Source organism: Triticum dicoccoides, chromosome 3A, assembly GCF_002162155.2.
Source record: "Triticum dicoccoides isolate Atlit2015 ecotype Zavitan chromosome 3A, WEW_v2.0, whole genome shotgun sequence".
In the NCBI taxonomy this organism is placed as follows: Eukaryota; Viridiplantae; Streptophyta; class Magnoliopsida; order Poales; family Poaceae; genus Triticum; species Triticum dicoccoides.
This window is the reverse complement of record NC_041384.1, coordinates 8,671,700-8,693,495: the sequence shown is the minus strand read 5'-3', so window position 1 is coordinate 8,693,495 and position 21,796 is coordinate 8,671,700. Positions and strand designations below refer to the sequence as shown.

The 21,796-nt window shown below is 43.0% G+C and overlaps 1 protein-coding gene and 1 pseudogene across 4 annotated transcripts in view; both read left to right on the top strand.

The window, feature by feature from the left end:
• The window catches only part of LOC119266607 (O-acyltransferase WSD1-like), an 8,576-nt gene extending 366 nt beyond the window's left edge, over positions 1–8,210 (top strand). The window contains exons 1-7 of one of the 4 annotated variants that reach the window (XM_037547839.1): positions 3,086–3,402; positions 3,688–4,299; positions 4,409–4,475; positions 4,562–4,635; positions 4,771–4,962; positions 5,104–5,241; positions 7,093–7,707. In XM_037547839.1, coding sequence (XP_037403736.1) covers positions 3,151–3,402; positions 3,688–4,299; positions 4,409–4,475; positions 4,562–4,635; positions 4,771–4,962; positions 5,104–5,241; positions 7,093–7,221 — 1,464 coding nt within the window. In that variant the 5' untranslated portion in view covers positions 3,086–3,150 and the 3' untranslated portion in view covers positions 7,222–7,707. Of the gene's footprint in view, positions 1–3,085; positions 3,403–3,687; positions 4,300–4,408; positions 4,476–4,561; positions 4,636–4,770; positions 4,963–5,103; positions 5,242–7,092; positions 7,708–7,831 lie in introns of those variants that run through there. The other 3 variants (XM_037547840.1, XM_037547837.1, XM_037547838.1) reach the window with 3 other exon arrangements.
• A 10,202-nt stretch (positions 8,211–18,412) lies between these two features.
• On the top strand, positions 18,413–21,035 carry LOC119271681 (annotated as a pseudogene).
• Positions 21,036–21,796: the final 761 nt, after the last annotated feature.

Sequence of the window (21,796 nt, the reverse complement as noted above, 5' to 3'; positions counted from 1 at the left end):
AAGAGCAATTTAGAATAGATCACACATTAAAATTATATCCTAAAGAAAATCTCCATATACAGATGGCACATGTGGAAACTTGTGAATTTGCTTGCTGCGTGAAAAATGGATGGATATGCATGAAGCTCATCATTAAATGGCCAATGCTAGGCGCCGGTTGATCGGCCCAAATGCCGCCGCGCAGCCACATAACCCACGCGCTCATGACCACATGATTCGGCCAGCTGTGCCCTCACACAGTCCTCGTCTTTATCTAGCCCCGCGGCCTCTCGCTTGAAGCTCCTTAGCGCCACTCGTCGGCTCGTCGGAGCCCCTCGCTGTTGCAGCTCGTTGGATGCAGCTCCCTCGTGCCAGTCAAAAAAAATTCATTCCTAGCATCCCATGCCTTTGCAGCTCGACGTGTCTCCACCCCCTTGTTGCAGCATCACCGGGTGGGGGTTCCAGCATCGCCACCAGCCGCCGTCATAGCTCGCTGTGCGCCCGTCACAACATCCAATGCACCGCCACACAGCTCTATTGTCGCCGCTCGCCATTTTAGCTAGTCGTTCTCAGTTTGAAGCCTTTTGTAAGCCGGCTGTAGCTTTTCACACAACCAGTTGCAACTTTTTGCGGCTGCGCGGTGGCTGACCTCTAGCTACCCCGTACCTATATTTGAAGCTTTTTCAGAAGCTGGTTGTAGCTTTCTCGCTGCCAATTGCAGCTTTTTCCGGCTGTGCGGTGGCCGACCTCCAGCTACCTCGTATCCGGTTGAAGCTTTTCCAAAGCCGGTTGTAGTTTTTTTGGTTGCCGATCGTAGCATTTTATAGTACTGGTTTCAGCTCCTACGCATACCGGTCAAAGCCCCTGCTTTCTCTGGTTCCCCCAAACATGACACCGGTCATAGCATTTTGCATTGACGGTTGCAGCTCCGATGTGTACCGGTTATAACACCTGCTTTCTCAGGTTCCAGCAAAAAAATGGCTCTGACTGTAGCAATTTGTGCCACTGGTTGCAGCTTCGTCGAGTGCCGGTAACAGCTTCATCGTAGCCAGTTGAAGCATTCTGTGCAGCATGTCAGCGCCCGCAGGTTCGCCAAGATACGGCTGCCAGACAGCGGCCATGGGTTGCAGGACCGCAGCAGCGCGTGCACCCCCCAACAGCAGTCGCTCGTAGCAGCCGGCATGCTAGACGCCGTCATGGCCGGTCCACAACTATTATCGTGGGGGAGTAAGGACGCTGCTGTACGCGGTAGTGGACGGCACTCGTGCATCTGGTAGAGTGGCGAGAGACGAAAAAAAGCGATGGAAAACTTTTCTTTTGAAAAGGAGGATTACCCTCACCCTCTGCATCAATTGATGCACACGACCATATTATTAAGCAAAGTATTCATAAAATACGTAGTTCGATGCAAGTTTGCAAGCATAACCAAATATAAAAGAGTGAACTGCCACAACCGGCAAAAATAGGACAAGATGACTAGACACCCATCCTATTGTTGGACCGCCATCCAAACCGGTTGTAAATATCCCATGCTACCGTCTCCCAACGGTTGCACCCATAGGCGATATGTTCCCTGACTTTCACATGGCTGAGTAACGACTATGTACAGATCCAGTCAGTCGCCCGGAAGATAACTTGCAGAAAATTTGTGATGTTTTGTTAGTTAAAAGCAACGTCATTCCGACAGTTCCAAATAGTCCAAAGTAATGCACACACTCCGATTCAAATGTGCGCCGCTGTCTTAGGCTCTACCCCGTTTAGGCATGTCCTGAATAAAGTGGCAATGCTATTAGGAGGGCTGACACGAAAGGACACATATATTGTACGCCATAATAACTTGGGTAGTGGGTATTTGAGGAAAAGATGTTTCATTGATTCATTTTGATCGCAGAAACAACATCGTTTACTAGCTTCCTAAATTATTCTTAGTAGAGGAAAGTTTGTTTTTGGTCCCTTAAGTTTCCAATAAGTACAGACTTGGTCCCTCAAGCTTTTTCGGTATACATTTGGATCCCCCAAGTCTCAAAACCGGACAAGTTTGGTCCTAAACCAGATTTTGACCCTATTGACCGGGTTTGACGGTCACAAAACCGCCTGATGAACAGTAAATTCGAGTTTTAAAAAAATCTTCAAAAGAATCTGAAATTTTTTGGGGTCCAATATGCTCACATGCGTAAGGTGCGACCAAAATTTTGTGGTCTTTCGACACTCTTGGAGCTCGTGACAAAAAGGACAAAAATATATGTCCGATGAATAGTAATTTCGAAACAAAACTAAAAAGTTCTGAAATTTTTTTGGGGTCCAATATTGTTACACGCGCAAGGTGCGACCAACATTTTGTCATGAAATGACGTAGGATGGGCTCTAGCAAAAAAAATTGGCTATTTTTTGTGAGCAAAAATTTGTTTTTTTTGCCACGAGCTCCTTGAGTCTCGAAACACCACCAAATTTTGGTCGAACCTTGAGCATGTAATCATATTAGACCCCAATAGATTTCAGATTTTTTTGAATTTTTCTAATTTTGTTTTTGAATTTACTGTTCATCAGACGTAGATATTTTTCTTTTTCTGCGACGAGCTCCTCGAGTGTCGAAAGACCATGAAAATTTGGTCGCACCTTGCGCATGTAAGCATATTGGACCTCAAAAAATTTCAGATTTTTTACAAAAAAAGCTCAAATTTACTGTTCATCGGGCGGTTTTTGTTGCGGTCAAACCCAGTCAACGGGATTAAAATCTGGTTCAGGACCAAACTTGTTCAGTTTTGGGACTTGAGGGACCCAAATGTATACCAAAAAATCCCGAGGGACCAAGTCTGTACTTTTTGAAAACTTGAGAGACCAAAAACATACTTTTCTCTTCTTAGTAAGGATCTCTTCCTTGTGTATGAACCACATAAAGATCTTTATTTTTAAATAAAGGTACCTTAATTTAAAAAAAAACCATATGCATAAGATGTAGCAATCTATCCCATAGCTCCCCCAAAAGACGATGGAAAACATGTTGCCAGCGACAACCAAGGGTTCGCTCCTCCACCAGACGATGGAAAACATGTTGCCAGCGACGACCAAGGGTGAGGATAAGGGTGAGGATAAGGGTGGGTCTGGTGGATGGTTGCACGAGCCCGCAGGTGAAAACGCTTCGTGTAGCAATTAACAATCGAGCAGCCACTGATGGAAGTAACAGCGAACGTAGCCAGTCCGCCAAGCCGTCCGCTCTCTGTCCGTCGTGCGTCGGCAGAGATGGAACGTGCTGACAATTCCACGGCGGAGGAACCCATGAGTCCTACCGGAAGAATCTTGGAGGAGATGGGTGTCTGCATCGTCGTTGTGATGGGGCTTGACTCGCCGGTGAACCTGCCCGTCTTCCGCTCCGGCATCGAAACAGAGCTGATTACCCGTTCCTCACGCTTCCGCAGTGTTCAAGTAATTTTACAACCTTCATTCTTTTCTACAGTTTTTTTTTTAAAGATTTGATCCAACATAGAAAAGTTTGACTTAAGCTAGCTAGGACCTCAATTAAATTGGAACGGACGGAGGGACCAAACTTGGTCCGTCATGGCTTACATGCGCAAATGTATACCAAAAAATCCCGAGGGACCAACAGTATTACATATAATTACCATGCATTAACTCATATTAATATAATTCTATATTTTTATGCATCTCATTATCACCTCTCTTCGTCCAATACGCTCCCATATCATACAGATAATGGATGGACCCGAAGATGACAAGCCGCAATGGGTGCAAACAGCGGTAAACGTGGACGACCACATCATCGTCCCGAGGCTGGATCCTGCTGCCGTGGCTTCTAACCCGGAAAAGGCCGTGGAGGACTATGTAGCGATGTTGTCCACACTCCCTATGGACAGGGGACGCCCGCTTTGGGAGTTCCACTTCCTCGACTTGAAGACCTCCGGGGCGACCTCTACGGTGGTGCTCCGTCTGCACCACTCCATCGGTGACGCCATGTCCATCATGACACTCTTCATGGCTTCGGCACGCAGCACAGCTGACCCAACTAGGCTGCCGGCCATGCCACCGCCGCCTAGAAGGACCGGCGCGATCTATCAACAGCGGACACGACCTCCGTTGTCTTCGTCAAGCGATTACCTGGCTTGGGTTTGGTCATATTTTGTGTTGGCATGGCACACACTGGTGGATGTCGCATTGCTTGCTGCAACGGTACTGTTCTTGAGAGATCCCCGTACGATGTTCACACATATATCAGATGGCAGCGGGTCTCGCCGTTGCAAGCGCTTCATGCATCGAAGCCTTAGCCTTGACGATGTCAAGCTCATCAAGACAGCCATGAACTGCGTACCAAAGCCATTTAAACTTTATATCGATTAAGAGAAATAGTTCTACAAATAGATTTCTTCATTTGACTCAGTGGACATTTTTGTCTTTCTCCTTTTCATTTTCACAGACCATCAACGATGTGCTAGTTGGTGTGACTTCAGCTGCTCTTTCACAATATTACTTTAGGAAGTCTGGTAAGTGATCTGGTTGACAACGTCTATGAATATATGTTCTATGGACATCTAATTTAAATATTTTGCTTTCTTATCTTCAATATTAGGAGACACTAACACCAAGAGAATCTGCTTGCGATCAATCCTCCTTGTCAACACAAGGCCGGTCTCTAGTCGACAAGTAAGAGCTTTCTTGTCCGCAAAATAAATATGTAAGAAATAATAATTAAATGCCACGTAAACATCATAACGTTCCCTTCATCACATTTTTGTACAATATTAGTTGCTTTAACTTTTTTCTTACAACTTTGAACAGACATATGTTACCAAGGTAGAGAGAGGGAATCGACTTAGCAGCCTCATCTATCCATTTCATATAGCCTTGCACAATGATCCCCTTGAGTATGTTCGCAAGGCAAAAAGGTCTATGCATAGGAAAAAGAGCTCTTTAGAAGTGAAGTTTGTACAAGTGGTTGTTGAATTTTTGGTGAAATACTTTGGCGCAAAGGTATACTCCTATATATATATTTCATGTTCTTTTGTACTTTGTATGCTCTTCTCAAGACTGTGTAGCACAAACGCTGAGTAAGAAGCAATACACCAATTTATGCATGTTTCTAATTATGCTGCAACTTGCCAATGAAAATAGACTGGAGCTTTTATCTTCCGCCTCTTTGCCACACGTACAAGCATGCTCTTATCAAATGTTGTTGGGCCATCTGAACATATAACGCTATGTGGGCACCCAATTTCCTTCATGGCAATCACTACCTGCGGGCAACCACAGGTAAGCCACATATATGTCCATCCATTCAAAACATATGCATTCTTAGGTTACTTCAAAAATAAATAAATAAACAACAACCTCACATCATGCATTTCAAAGTCAAGTTCACTACTTTTCCTCGTTCTCTAATTATTAGACACAATTTACCTCTTCCTTAATCCTAATTGGACTTATATTGTACCAACCTAACATAAGCCCCTATTTTATTTACTTCCATATCCAATAAAAATTTTCTTACCACTGTATTTCCATTGACAAAGTTCGATCGCACAAATAATTTGTAGATAGATGGATCTATTCCTCACTCCATTATTTTGGCCTACATTTTGCTCAAATGATCAAGATCCCCATCTCGTATGTATTCTCATACGAGATTTATAGTTCTTTAAAATAATTCACTCAAAACAAGTGAATTTTATTATCGTAATTCATAGTAACCCACTAGACAATCTGTAGTACACGGATACAGGGCTCTCACTTAATAAAATTTGAACCAATGTACTTCTTTTATATAAACATCTACGCACTGCCAAGCTGAATCAAGTATATTATTATATTTGTTTTTTCAACAATTCACTATTTTGGAGAAACTAAGGCAATTTGGCTCACGAGCACACCATGGTGCTCAGCATTTAAATTAAAAAATATATTTATAAGCTTCAAGAACTTATAACTTTTTTAAAGGATACATAAAGATGTTCTCTGTGCATCTTTTTAATATTAAATAATACCTTGATTGCGGGTCACAGAAAAAGGAAAAATGGTGGCTAAAAAAAAGTAACCACATTCTGATCCTTGTATTTGTCTTTTTTTGTGTACACAATGTATGATAAATATGTATATACACGTCTATAAGATTTACAACTGTTTAGAAAAAAATGTTATAAACGTGATGTTTCGGACTAATTTTGTTTTGTTTCCTTTTTACGAATACAAGTCAGAGTTATTGGCGCATGCCCCCCCCCCCCTGCAATTTTCAATGCTCCATGTAATTATAGCATGTACTAAAAACCTGAACAAGCGCAAATATTGCTAGTTGTGCATGGGCACCATGGTGCCCGTTTAAAAAAACATTTTTTACAACACAAATTTTTTGGAACTTTTTGTAAACACACACACACACACACACACATACTGCATATGTGCAAAAATTCATTACATTTTACTTTCACACGTGGCGTAAAAAAAAGACAAATATGTATTTTCAAATGGGCCGGAAATTTTTGTTTTTGGGCCAGAATTTTGTTTTTTTTTGTACAGCTTACAAATTACATTTTTTTCAAACAAAATTTCATGGATCCAATATATACAAGTTTCCACAGAATTATTTTCAATTTTTTAAACTTTTAAATATGTTTTTTTATTTTTTCAAAAAAAGGGCACCATGGTGCCCGAGCACATAAACTTCGCACTCGAACAAGCGGAGTATACAGTGGGTGGGGTGCACACAAGTGTGTTTGTGCCTTTGTTGTTGGTTTTGATTTGTAGTTCGCGTCCTCACTCAAAGGGGTGAACTACTGCGTCTTCATTAAAAAAGATAGGACAAGAAGCCCTAGGCATGAAGATACATTATACTATATTTTTTTCTTTTGAAACTTTCAGAGGGGCGGCTCCCACCTGAATATGTATTTCAAAAGAGAGTTTTGTAGAGTCACGTTGTCCGCAAGGAGAGGTAATTATCGAGTAGACCGACATGAACCTTATATTTCGTGTTTGTAAGGCTGTGTGACCAAACAATCAAGTCACCAATGAAGCTTGTTGTTGTGGCCGCTATAGCTTGTTGTTGTGGCCGCTATATTAAGGTCAATGTTATGAGACACTTACGAATTTCAAGCATGCATGATCTTCTAGAGGACGAGGAGTAGGATAAAGGATCAAATTGAAGGTGGCAACAACGTGCACAGTAGAGTGGGCCAAATATCATCGAACTGCCTGAAGATGGGATGGAGATTGGTTAGACGCCGCACTCTCCGGCCATAAGAAAATGTGAAGAATATGTACTTTATGTCTTCAGTGGCACTCGACCAATGCGTTAAGTCTTGGAGTTTGGCTCTATAGATATGGTAACAACCTGCAAGAGAGATCAAAGAGACCAAATTCGACCCCATCCTGCAAAAACAAGGCATTTATTGGAGGTGGTGAGTAAAAAGTGTTGGCAATGCAGTGGCTAATGGTTCATAGAGTATCCATCTATCAAGCCAGAAGAAGGTGGAGGAGCCATTGCCAACTTGGCATTGGGAAATGAGATGCAAGCTATGTAGGCATGCTATCTTCTTCAACGCACATGCATAGCTTGTGTTTCCTGAAGCTTCTCTCCCCACAAAAAATTGAAACCTTACCTTGTGTTTAGGTTGAAAGGACCCATGTACATGTAAGGGTGGGTGTTTGAGTGTGGGGTTTACCTAAAATGGTTATTAAGAAAATCTCAAGAAAAAAGTCATAGATATTCATCATGTTATAAAATAAGCACCTTATTTGTCATACAAAAATATGATCAAACATGTCTGGTACAAAAGCATATAAAAAATGCAACCTATAAAATTGTATGCTTAATCCATTTTTCATTTAATTTTCTGGAACTTTTGTGTAGGCACTGATCATGCACTTCCTAAACTACGGTAGCACTATCCGTGTAACTCTGGCAGTTGATGACGCGCAATTCCCAGATTGTCATAAGCTTTTAGATGATTTTGATGACTCCATCAGGCTCATTAAGAATGCGGCTGGTCTCAAGAAATTAACAACATTGATCCAGAATGACTGAGTAATGAATAGTTGGATAGGTGTGCCATGTCGATAGCACACATATAGTAATTGGATTGTATACACAATTCTGTGTAAAAGTATTGTGTGTGCACTATTAATTGTGTGTGTATGTGTGTGTGTGTGTGTGTGTGTGTGTTATTTATGTATTTTAATGTGTTGTTTATGTCTATCACAATAAGATTTGTGTTCAAGATTTCCCTTCCTACAACATAATTGGTTATCACATTCAACTTTTCATGGATAGAAATTCAAAAGCTAGGTTTCTCTTAGTTTGTACTATTTTTTAAAGATTTCTCAAGGGAATTCAACGGCTCAACTATGATAGTCATATGTTGGATTTTGTGCGGACCCACTAGCATGCATTTTCCATAAAACAAACCAATTTTTTTTGGAAAAGGGGATTGAAACACCCGACCTCTACATCAAAAAGATGCATACAACCTTTATTAAATTATTCAACAGAGGTCTCGCAAAAACATACATCAAATAATCTGAAGCCCCAACGCCACACCTAGAAAACTCGACAAAGGAAGATGCCACCACAACGACCCACCAGATAGATCCGCCGGCATCACCGAATGACCCATATAGTGTACCATGAGCACACATCCGGTTCAGCGAATCCTAACTATACACCGATTGCTCACACTCCGGAAGCCGCCACCACCATCGACCTGTCGATTAATCTTCTGGGCATAGATCTGCAAGACCCTTGCCAGGCCAGCCATCGACGCTGCCACGACACCAAACAACGCCACCGCCCTGCGCTCGCCCATCATAACACATTCAGTGCCCGAGACTCCACTGTGCCATGCCGCCGAGAGTCGTCGTCTTCAATGTGGTAGATGTGACGCCGTTCCACCTCATGACCCCCCAGCTAGCAGTAACTACAAAAACGATGCCTGATACGTCTCCAATGTATCTATAATTTTTGATTGTTCCATGCTATTATATTATCTATTTTGGATGTTTTATATGCATTAATATGGTATTTTATATTATTTTTGGGACTAACCTATTAACCTAGAGACCAGTGCCAGTTCCTTTTTCCCTGTTTTTGAGTTTCGCATAAAAGTAATACCAAATGGAGTCCAAACGGAATAAAACATTTGCGATGATTTTTCTTGGACCAGAAGACAACCAGGAGACTTGGAGATGAAATCAGAAGAGCCATGAGGCGGCCACAAGGACGGAGGGCGCGCCCCCACCCTTGTGGGCCCCTCGTGACTCCACCGACCTATTTCTTTTGCCTATATATTCCCATATATCCCCAAACCAACAGAGGAGTCCACGAAAACACTTTTTCACCGCCGCAACCTTCTGTACCCGTGAGATCCCATCTGGGGGCCTTTTCCGGCATACTGCCGGATGGGGATTCGATCACGGAGGGCTTCTACATCAACCCTATTTCCCTTCCGATGAAGCGTGAGTAGTTTACCATAGACCTATGGGTCCATAGCTAGTAGCTAGATGGCCTTTTCTCTCTCATTGATTCTCAATACCATGTTCTCCTCGATGTAATACTTTTTTGCGGTGTGTTTGCCGAGATCCGATGAATTTTGGATTTATGATCTGCTTATCTATGAATATTATTTGAATCTCCTCTGAATTCTTATATGCATGATTTGATATTTTTGTAATTTTCTTCGAACTATGGGTTTGGTTTGGCCAGCTAGATTGGTTTTTCTTGCAATGGGAGAAGTGCATATCTTTGGGTTCAATCTTGCGGTGTCCTTTCCCAGTGACAGTAGGAGCAGCAAGGCACGTATTGTATTGCTGCCATCGAGGATAAAAAGATGGGGTTTTCATCATATTGTTTGAGTTAATTCCTCTACATCATGTCATCTTGCTTAATGCGTTACTTCGTTTTTTATGAACTTAATACTCTAGATGCATACTGGATAGCAGTCGATGTGTGGAGTAATAGTAGTAGATGCAGAATCGTTTCGGTCTACTTGACACGGACGCGATGCCTATATTCATGATCATTGTCTTAGATATCATCATAACTTTGCGCTTTTCTATCAATTGCTCGGCAGTAATTTGTTCACCCACCGCAATATTTTCCTTCTTGAGAGAAGCCTCTAGTGAAACCTATGGCCCCGGGGTTTATTTTCCATCATATAAGTTTCCGATCTACAATATTAGTTTCCCATTTACTCTTTTCGCAATCTTTTACTTTCCGATCTATAAACAAAAGTAACAAAAATATTTCCTTTACCGTTTATCTATCTCTATCAGATCTCACCATTGCAAGTAACGGTGAAGGGCTTGAGAACCCCTTTATCGCGTTGGGTGCAAGTTGTTTGATTGTTTGTGCAGGTATTCAGTGACTTGAGCGTTGTCTTCTACTGGATTGATACCTTGGTTCTCAAACTGAGGGAAATACTTACTCTACTTTGCTGCATCACCCTTTCCTCTTCAAGGGAAAAACCAACGCAAGCTCAAGAAGTAGCAGGAAGAATTTCTGGCGCCGTTGTCGGGGAGATCTATGCCAAGTCAAGACATACCAAGTACCCATCATAAACTCTCATCTCTTGCATTACATTATTCGCCATTCGCCTCTTGTTTTCCTCTCCCCCACTTCTAAAACAATTTTCGAAAAGATTCGTCTTTTTCTTCGCCTTCTTTCCATATGTCTTTTTGTTTATGTTTCCATGTGCATTCTATTTGCTTGCATCTTTGCTTGCTAAAAATCTATTGATATGGATCCACTTAAAGTGTTCTATTTGTGCTGAAACCCCAACTAGTTAAGTTGAGGGAAAATCTTTGGATGAGCATGCTCATTTTGTGCTTCACCTTTTGTCCGAAAAAGGGAGACTCTTATGGAATCAAATAAACAGTTTGTTGTGTTATTCTTGGAATCTTTGTGAAATTTATGATTTTACTTGTTGCTCTAAGAACCCTAAAAAACACCTTCCCTACCTATGTGAGTTTAATGATAATGAAATCTTATCTTCTTATGAAAAGGATGTTTATATTTACTATGATATCAAACAAATTGAAGAATTTGTTACTTTTAAGGGTGCTCATGAAGTTGCTTCTTTGATTGAAAAGTGTGATATTACTCTATACAAATCTGAAAAATCCGATATACTTAAATATTGCTATGAGAACTATGCTTATAATTCCTATGTTAAGGAGTTTATTGAGAGAATGACCGCCGCTTTGGAAGAAAATAATGATATGCATGAATCTATAGATAATTATGGTTCTGATGATTTGATTGAAATATCCCTTGATGAACATGATGCTTGCTATTCTTATGGTCGTGAAGCCAATATTTATGGATATCAATTTGCTATAGTTTCTTATGTTAAACATGAGATTGTTGCTATTGCAACCATACTGTATAGTTCCTTGAATCAAAAGCATGATTACAATGATGTTATTATAAATTCTATTAATGTCAATTATGCTAAAAAATATGCAAAACTCTAAGCTTAGGGATGCTAGTTTTGCTATGCCCACTACTTGTTGCAATGATCATGACTGGGGTGATTCTTCGTATGATCTTGAAAATTTATTTAAGTCCCATGATGAATATGAGATTGATAATAATGTTTGCAATAATATTGAAAGTTGGTTTGGAAGAGGGTCAACTTTAGATCCCACATATTTGGAGAATGTTCAATCTTCTGAAAATTTTGATAAAAGTGGGTTTGGAGAGGTCATGACTTTAGTTAATGTTAATTCCACTATTTTGGAAGAGTGTCAACTTCGCATGCATGTGGACCGTGTTGAGAATATGCTATGTGATAGCTATATTGTTGAATTTGCTTATGATCCTACATGTAATTATTATGAGAGAGGAAAATATGGTTGTGGAAATTTTCATGTTACTAAATTACCTCTCTTCATGTTGAGATTGCTATCGTCTCTTTCTTCTTCCTTGCATATGCTAGTTTTTATTTGCCATGATAATTTGTTTGCTTATAAAATGCCTATGCATAGAAAGTATGTTAGACTCAGATGTGTTTCTCATGTGTTTTATGATGCTCTCTTTGTGCTTCAATTCTTCTCTTTTATGTGAGCATCTTTGAATTTACCAATGCCTAGCTAAAAGGCTTTAAAGAAAAGAGCTTGTTGGGAGACAATCCAATATTTTTCCTTGCTGTTTTACAACAAATAATTCATCTAGCCTCTGGTTAGATGTGGTTTTATGTTTTAGTTAGTGTTTGTGCCAAGTAAGACCTTTGGTATAGCTTATGGTGATAGCTGATTTGATCTTGCTGAAAAATAGAAACTTTTGTGCTTAGGAAAACAATTCTAGGTTTTAACATAATATTGATTTTGATTTGATTCTTTTTGCAGAAGATTACCAAACAAATTTCTTAGGTCGTCCTAATTTTTCAGAATTTTTGGAGTTACAGAAGTATTCGAAATATCCAGATTGCTACGGACTGTTCTGTTTTTGACAGATTCTGTTTTCTATGTGTTGTTTGCTTATTTTGATGAATCTATGGCTAGTATCGGGGGGTATGAGCCATGGAAAAGTTGGAATACAGTAGATATTACATAAATATAAATAAAGAATAAGTTCACAACAGTACCAAAAGTGGTGATTTACCGGCTGGCTAGGCACCGGGCCCGGATGGATTTACCACGGAGTTTCTTCTCGCATGTCACACTCGCTGAAGGCTAGATATAAAAAAGCCGCCGAGCAACCGCTAATACAGGAGTCAGTCAGCATGGCCGTGGGTGACGATGAGAAGGAAAATGGTGATGTCCTAAACCCTAAAAACTCTAAACCGTAATTGGAGCTTGCTTGGGAGGGGCAGGGCGGGGCGGGGCGGGGGTAGGGTAGGTCAGGACTCGGGAGAGGAAGAAGAAGACTACGGGAGGAAACGGGTACGGGAGGACGGGGCGGTGGAGAGGAAACCGTGGAGATCTCGCCTCACCCTTCCACACCAGCAGATATTTGGGTAAAAAAAGAAAAATAGAAAATGAGCGAGAGCACTAATATCACGAGGCGATGTGAGGAAAAGCTGATACTGCGTGGTTTCTCTGCGGATACGTAATTAATGTACGTGATGATGGGGTCGGGAGGAAGGCCGCATCGTATCTGGGCCAATGCCACACGCAAGGTGAGGTGAGGAATTGGTCAAGGATTCGGTAATATGAGTACTATTATATATTATACTTAAACTAAATACCTAAAAAAAAGGTCTATATACTACGAGGATCAATTCGTTTTCCACTGGTAGAAAAGTTTGTCACCGAATTTCAAATTTATCTTCTTTTATGATCACGTGACGGGTCTCGGCGACATGTCCAGCCGCAGGCGGCGCTGCCATGCTCTCGATGGCCATGGCGTTGCGTCAGGCACGCACTATTGCTGTTAGGGTTTACGGTTTAGAGTTTTTAGGGTTTAGGAGACCACCATTTGCCTGCTCATCGTCAGCCACAGCCATGCTGACTGAGTCTTGTATTAGCGGTTGGTCAGCGGCTTGTATATATCTAGCCTTCGGCGAGTGTGGCGAGCGAGCTGGGCTGCACATAGTAAAGCATGACATCTGCGATGTCTTCCACAAGCTCTAACTTATGAATGGATGTGGATTCGACAAACTGAACGAATCACTTCTTATTCTACTCCCCAAGAAGGCCGACGCCTCCTCACTCTTCGACTATCGCCCCATCAACCTGATCCATCTCTTGGCCAAGTTGTTCACGAAGGTGCTCTCTCTGAGCCTGCCCCCCCATCTTGGTGGCATTGTATCCGCCAATCGGAGCATGTTTATCGCTGGCCACGGCGTGCACGACAACTTCATGTTGGTTTAGCAAACGGCGCGTCTCCTACACAATCTCAAGGCGTTGCAAGTTCTCCTCAAGCTCGACATTGCCCAAGCCTTTGACACACTATCATGGCCCTTCCTCTACGAGGTCCTCCATCACCTTGGCTTTGGGCGAAGATGGTGCCCTTGGGTGGCACCTCTCGACTTCCTCCACGAGAGTGCTCATTAATGGAACCCTCGGACCACCCATTGATCATGCTAGAAACTGAGGCAATGCGACCCCATTTCGTCCATGCTATTCGTCCTGGTCATTGACGTGCTCAACACCCTGGTCCAGCACACCACCAGCCATGGCATTCTTCATTGCCTCACGAGTAGGCACGCCATACCCAGCATTTCGCTGTTCGCGGACGACGTCGTCCTCTTCTGACGCCCAGACGTCCATGACCTCCGGGCGGTGCAGGGCATCCTAAAAGTATTTGGCCAAGCATCGGGCTTCAAGACCAACTTCGCAAAGTGCTCTGCGACACACATCTGTTGCACGGACGAGTCATCCACCAGGGCCGGTGTGACGCTCTCTTGCCAGACTACACACTTCCCCATCTAGTATCTTGGACTTCCACTCTCTACCAGGAAGGTTCCCACATCGCCGCTGCTCCCCCTTTGTGGAGAAAATGGCCAAGCGCCTTGGTACCTGGCAGGCTTGCCTTCTTTCTCGTGGCGAGCGGCTTGCCCTAGTTCGCCACGTCCTGAGCGCCATGCCAGTCCACTTGTTGCTGGCCATGGCACTCTCACCCTCCATCCTGAAGCTCGTCAACCGGCTAATCCGAGATTTCCTATGGCATGGGCGCAAGGAGGCCCATTCAGGCAACTGCCTGGTGAACTGGCAGAAGGTGTGATGCCCCCTCGAGCTTGGGGGCCTAGGCGTACGTGACATTCAGCGCACTGGCATTTCTCTCCGAACTCGGTGGCTTTGGCTGCGCATCACTGACCCCACGCGGCCCTGACATCATCTCCACCTGCCTGACGACGCTGACATGCGGGACCATTGGTGGCGGACTTACCTACCGATTCTGGACTGATCATTGGTTGGATGGCAAATCGATTGCCGAGATCGCAACGAGCCTGGTCACTTTGGTCCCTAGAAGATGCCGCAACAAGCGCCTGGTTCATCATGGTCTCCTCAACCGGGCTTGGATTCAGGACATCCGCGGAGCGCTTTTGGCGTCGAAGCCACAGTTGAGTATATCTACCTTTGGAGGCGTCTTCTGCAGGTGACCCTATCCTCTGATCCAGACCTCATTCGTTGGCGATGGACTGATAGCGGCACGTAGTCGGCCTCATCTTGCTACATGTCTCTCTTCCAAGGCTCCATTGCGGACCTGGACTAGAGGCTGACATGGAAGGGTTGGGCTCCAACCAATGTGAAAATGTTCATGTGGCTCACCAAGCAGGACCGCTGTTGGACGACTGAGAGATTAGCCAAGCGGGGATTGGCCCACCCTCCTTGCTGTGTCCTCTGTGATCAAGACCCCGAGGACATCCACCACCTCCTCGCCGCCTGCGTTTTCTCCAGGGAGATTCGGCATCGCACTCTAGCTTGGTGCAAACTCACCGTCAGCCCTCCCAATGGCGACCTCACCCTCTATGACTGGTGGAAAGACGCCACTAGCTCCACCCCGGTGTCGCTCCGGAAAGCCCTTGCGTCCCTAGTCCCACTGGTCACCTGGGCCATTTGGAAGCATTGCAGCGCTTGCATCTTCGACCTATGACAACCTTCTACTAGCTACTTGTTTGCTTCGCAAGATGATCATGCGCACCTGGGCCACTGCCGGTGCCAAAGGACTCCAAGCTGTAATCGACGCATTGTAAACCTATTGTAACTGGCCGAGCAACCCACTTCTTCTGCTCATGAGGGCCCCTGGCACACCTCGTAGTGTACGAGTTAGGAGTCCTCAACCCTTGTATTCTATCTACCTATCAATGCAATGATACGCCAGCTTGGCATATTGGTGAAAGAAAAAAAGAAATGCCACGTGAAGAACAAGGACATCAGGAAGTTCTTGGACGGTATCTACGTCAGTGACAAGGGCGCCATCAAGGAAGAGTAGTGTTGTCGTGACCTATCCATTTGCAGCCCCTTTGTAGCTGGTAGCGGAAACTGTCCTAGGGTTCTTGGAGCTCGTCGAAACCAATATCAGAAGCCGGTCTTTCTTCTTTTTTTTGGCTTGAGTGAATCAACAATAGTCTGCTGTAGTTTTGTATTGATCGATGTATCAGGGATGTCGTGTAACTGGAGCTTGGAGATGTTGTCTTTACCTGCTGATAAGACCTCTTGTTATCAATGCTTGTTGTGCTTCATTTCATGCCGTCTTCTTCGCCTTACACTGGCTCCTGGTTCTAGTTCTGTAGAATTCTCTCAAGATTTTCGTAAGGATTATAGGTACTCATTGGAGGATATTATTGGGCTCATGGGACCTATAAGATTTATTTTTAGGAAGAATGGGCCATAAGGGCCGGTGCAAACTCAGTTGAGTGTTTTCCAGCCAAGAATGAAAAGCAGAGCATGAACCTGCTTGAGTGAAACCAGGCAGTCTCTAGTGAGCGGGCGACGGCCTGTAGTGTCAATCGCCATTGTCATGACTGGGGAATTTAAGTGCCATTTTGGTCACCAGCTAGTCTCCGGCGGGCGGGCGAAGACCTGTAGTGTCAGTCGCCGTCGTCCCTGCCTGGTCAGCCATGGCTGGGGAATTTAAGCGGCATGTTTGGTCATGAATCATTGTGCCCAGTCTCTTTTGCTCGTGCTGTCTTTTTTTCTCATCTATTGAACTACATAGACGCACTGATTCATGTGGCAAAACTAAACCATAGAAGTCATATTCACAAACCAACTAGTATCTTCTCAAGGTGAAATTGTATGCAAGATGATCTATTTAAATTAAATTTTCTCCTTCAGTGAGCTAGATTGCTAGTATCATATCATGATACTAGTAATAGCATCTATCTTTCTTCTTCAACTCAACTACAGTACCACATTATTGAAGGTGGGAGAGGCCTATCAACTTAATAATACAAATTGTAGTACAATTCAACTATTATCAGGAATCCTCGAAGTCAACGATTGCCAGGTCATTTAATAAGGAGAGCATCATGTCATGTGATCCTCGAAATCAACAAGTCAGTCAATTTTACTGGCGGGTGTCACTTTCCATTTTTCCAATAATAGCAGCAATACTGTTTTTGGTCTTGGTGGTTATCTGGCCCTTTCATTGTCAATGACAAATTAAATTTGACTGAATTAACTTCTTTTTTTAAAGACTAGCAGACGAAAGTCCCTTTTGGAAGTGCTACATGCCTATATGAGGCTCATGCTTGGAGACCAAAGTATGCCAGCTCAGCTGCCGTTCTTCCTCATAGAAGAAGTACTCAGAAACTTGTGAGTTTGCATACTTGCATCTAGCACTATTTATTTGACGAAACATTTTATAGCTCTTGCGTAAATGTCAAAAGCTAGCTGATGGAATGATGATAGGCTAGCTTAAGGGCAGTGGATATTCTCATCTTTGAGTTCCCTGCCCATAGTGGGTCGTAAGCATGCTCATCTTTGAGTTTGCAAATATTCTCCATCTACGGTAGGTGTTTGTAAATAGTCTTCTATAAAGATTTGTTTGTTTGTTTGTGTGAGTGTGTGTGCGTGTGTGTGTGTGTGTGTGTGTGTGTGTGTGTGTGTGTGTGAGGATAGTAGGCATCTAAAGCATGCCCAACTTGTAGTCTTTAACATCAGATTCATGAATCGCCAGCATATGTATGATAGAGAAAACAAGCCTTTGAGTCTTATGGAATTGCAGGAGTTTGAAGAAAAATCGCTACTCGGATTAGAAAGACAAGTCATAGTAGTTGCTGAAGGAATGGATTTAACTACCAGGTACATCACATACCACAAATGGATTTTGCTACGTGTCCTAGTTGGTTATTACCTAAAATTTTCCTTGTTTTTACCTCTGCATATAGTTAACTACGGTCAGTTGAGCAAATATAGCTGGCCATTCATGATGCTCATCACAGCAGGACAGTTTGTGATGGTGCTCATGGTGGCTTACAGTGCGCAGACCATGATGTGTACTTCTTTGCAAACAGTAGCGGATATAGGAAAATGGGCCAGGGTGGGCCAAGAATAGAACTGTTCATAAAAATATATTTTTCTTAATATTTTTTCCATTTTTCCTATGCAATAAAGTTATTCAAAAAATCCCAGGCTGGGCCGTGGCCCACCCTGTCCACCCTCTACCTCCGCCACTGCTTTGCATGGTAAGGAGACAGACCGGTTGTCGCTGCTTGATTTCAAGAAGGCGGTTGATCTTGACCCACAACAAGCCTTGATGTCGTGGAACGATAGCACCCGCTTTTGCCACTGGGAAGGTGTCTTGTGTGGGACGACGACCACACCGCCTCGTGTTATTTCACTCAATCTTACGAACCGGGGTTTAGCAGGACAAATATCTCCCTCTCTTGGAAACCTTACATTCCTACAGTCTTTGTTCCTACCAAATAATTCATTTTCCGGAGAGATCCCTCCATCCGTTGGTCATATGCATGACCTCCAAACCATCAACTTGACTAGTAAGAGATTGCAAGGAAAGATTCCTAACCTTGCCAACTGCACCAGCCTAATGGTGCTTTGGTTGACTAGGAATAATCTAGCTGGTCAATTTCCTAATTTACCTAGTCATCTGCAAGAGCTGCACCTCTCCCACAATGATCTCATTGGAACCATCCCTTCCTCTCTTGCCAATATCGCAACACTGAGAATGCTCATGTTCTCTTTTAATAACATCGAGGGCATTCTCCCAAATGACTTGGCAAAGCTGCACAATTTGCAGTTCCTCTACGGGAGTGCTAATAAGTTGACGGACGCGTTCCCAGATGCCATCTTAAATATTTCTGCTCTCAATGGTCTAAGCCTTGGTGTCAATTATCAAGGTGGGGAGCTACCATCCGACCTCGGTAACCATCTTCCTAACCTACAACTTCTTCAACTAGCTATCAACTTCTTTCATGGCCATATGCCCTATTCATTGATAAATGCTTTCAAGCTGTACGAAATACATATATCGAGTAATAATTTTACTGGTGTATAGTACATAGTGCCATCGGCAAATTCACCAAACTGTCTTTCTTGAATCTTGAATTCAATCAATTCCATGCTCGTAACAAGCAAGAATGGGAGGTTATGAGCAGCTTAGCCAATTGCACCGAGCTACAAGTTTTTTCAATGAAAGGGAATCACCTACAAGGAAATGTACCAAATTCACTGGGAAACCTTTCTGATCAGCTTCAGCATCTCTTTTTGGGAACAAATAAATTATCAGGAGGTTTTCCTTCTGGCATAGCAAATCTGTGAGGCCTATTCAATCTAGGGTTAGAAGAAAATCAGTTTACAGGTGTTTTTCCAGAATGGCTTGGAACTCTGCACAATTTACAAGGAATAGAGCTAGCTAACAACTCCTTTACAGGGGTTATTCCATCATCCCTCACAAACTTATCTCAGCTGACAGAGATCTTTCTAGAATCTAACCATTTATATTGAAATATACCCCCAAGTTTGGGAAACCTTAAGGTCCTTGAAAAATTGAGCATTTCCAACAACAATCTTCATGGCAGCATACCAAAAGAGATCTTCAGCATTCCTACAATAATTCGAATTGGGTTATATTCCAATAAACTAGATGGGGCACTTCCTATAGAAATAGGACATGCCAAGCAACTGTTGTATCTGCTAATTTCATCAAATAACCTGTCTGGTGTCATTCCTGAGACGCTCGATGGCTGCAAAAGTTTGGAAGTCATTGAGTTGGATCAGAATTCTCTTAGTGGAAGAATTCCAACTTCATTAGGAAACATAAGCAACCTGGAAGTGCTTACTGTGTCTCACAACCACTTATCTGGATCCATACCGAAGTCCATTGCTGCTCTGGAATACCTTCAACAACTAGATCTGTCATTCAACCGTCTTGATGGTGAAGTTCCAGAAGAAGGTGTCTTCAAGAACACAACTGCGATACGCATCGGCGGAAATCATGGGCTCTGCAGTGGAGTCCTAGACCTACACCTACCTGGATGCCTTGTTACAATTTCAAGCCCTTCCAATCTCATTTGGCCACTATGTTTCGAAGTGATGATTCCACTAGCTAGCATGGTGCTACTTGCCGGTTTCGTGTCCATGCTACTTTTCTGGAGGAAAAAACAAAGGAGATAATCGATGTCTCTACCTTCTTTTGGTAGAAAATTTCCCAAAGTTTCTTATGTTGATATCGCCAAAGCAACTGAAGGGTTCTCCTTGTCCAACATAATCGGCAGTGGAAGGTACAGTTCGGTATATAAAGCCAAACTGTTTCGAGATGGAAATGTGGCTGCTGTGAAGGTCTTTGCTCTTGAGACAAGGGGAGCACAAAAAAGCTTCATCACAGAATGCAATGCTTTAAGGAACATGCGGCACCGCAATCTAGTCCATATCCTTACTGCATGCTCTAGCATTGATCCTAGAGGAATGGACTTCAAAGCACTAGTCTATGAGTTCATGCCATAAGGGGACTTGCATGAATTTCTACACTCTGCTCGGGGTGACGAAAGCTCTTTAGATTCGAACTGCATTTCACTGGCTCAAAGGTTGATCATCGTGGCAGATGTATCAGATGCAGTGGCGTACCTTCACCAAGAGGGTATTGTTCATTGTGATCTGAAACCTAGCAACATTGTCCTAGATGATGATATGGTAGCTCATGTTGGGGACTTCGGACTGGCAAGGTTGCCGATTCATACCACAACATCGTCTTCTGAATCAACTTCGACGTCTTCGGTTGTAATAAAGGGAACCATAGGATATGTTGCTCCAGGCACCGTCCGTCCTTGCATTGGTTTTTATTTCTTCATATGAACATTGACAATTCGCCCATGCGAATGAATCAAAACTAAACTCTTGCTTGGATTTACAAAATGTGTAGGAGGCGGTCAGGTTTCAACTGCTGCGTCTGTTTACAGCTTTGGAGTCCTCCTCCTTGAAGTATTCATCCGAAGGAGGCCAACGGATGCCATGTTCAAGGACGGATTGAGCATTGCAAAGTTTGCAGAGATCAACTTCCCCCATAAAGTGTTGCAGATTCTTGACCCAGAACTGCTGCAGGAGCTGAACCTCCGCCAGAAAACTCCGATGGATGTTGTCGACAAAAATGGAGCGCAGAGTCTCATTTCCGTGATTAGTATTGGGATGTGTTGCACCAGGTCGTCTCCAAGTGAGCGCATCAGCATGCAAGAAGTGGCTGCCATTCTGCTGATGTCTACTACACAACCTTCTTCTTGGAGACGTTGTTGGGCCTGCAAGTGCATAGGTTTGTAGGACAGTAGCAAATTTCCCTCAAGTGGATGACCTAAGGTTTATCAATCCGTAGGAGGCGTAGGATGAAGATGGTCTCTCTCTCAAGCAACCCTGCAACCAAATAACAAAGAGTCTCTTGTGTCCCCAACACACCCAATACAATGATAAATTGTATAGGTGCACTAGTTCGGCGAAGAGATGGTGAAACAAGTGGTATATGGATAGTAGATAAAGGTATTTGTAATCTGAAAATATAAAAACAGCAAGGTAACGAATGATAAAAGTGAGCGTAAACGATATTGCAATGTGTGGAAATAAGGCCTAGAGTTCATACTTTCGACAGTGTAAGTTCCCTCAACAATACTAACATAATTGGATCATAAAACTATCCCTCAACATGCAACAAAGAGTCACTCCAAAGTCACTAATAGCGGAGAAGGAACGAAGAGATTATGGTAGGGTACGAAACCACAAAGTTATTCTTTCCAATCAATCCGGTGGGCTATTCCTATAAGTGTCACAAACAGCCCTAGAGTTCGTACTAGAATAACACCTTAAGACACAAATCAACCAAAACCCTAATGTCACCTAGATACTCCAATGTCACCTCAAGTATCCGTGGGTATGATTATACGATATGCATCACACAATCTCAGATTCATCTATTCAACCAACACAAAGG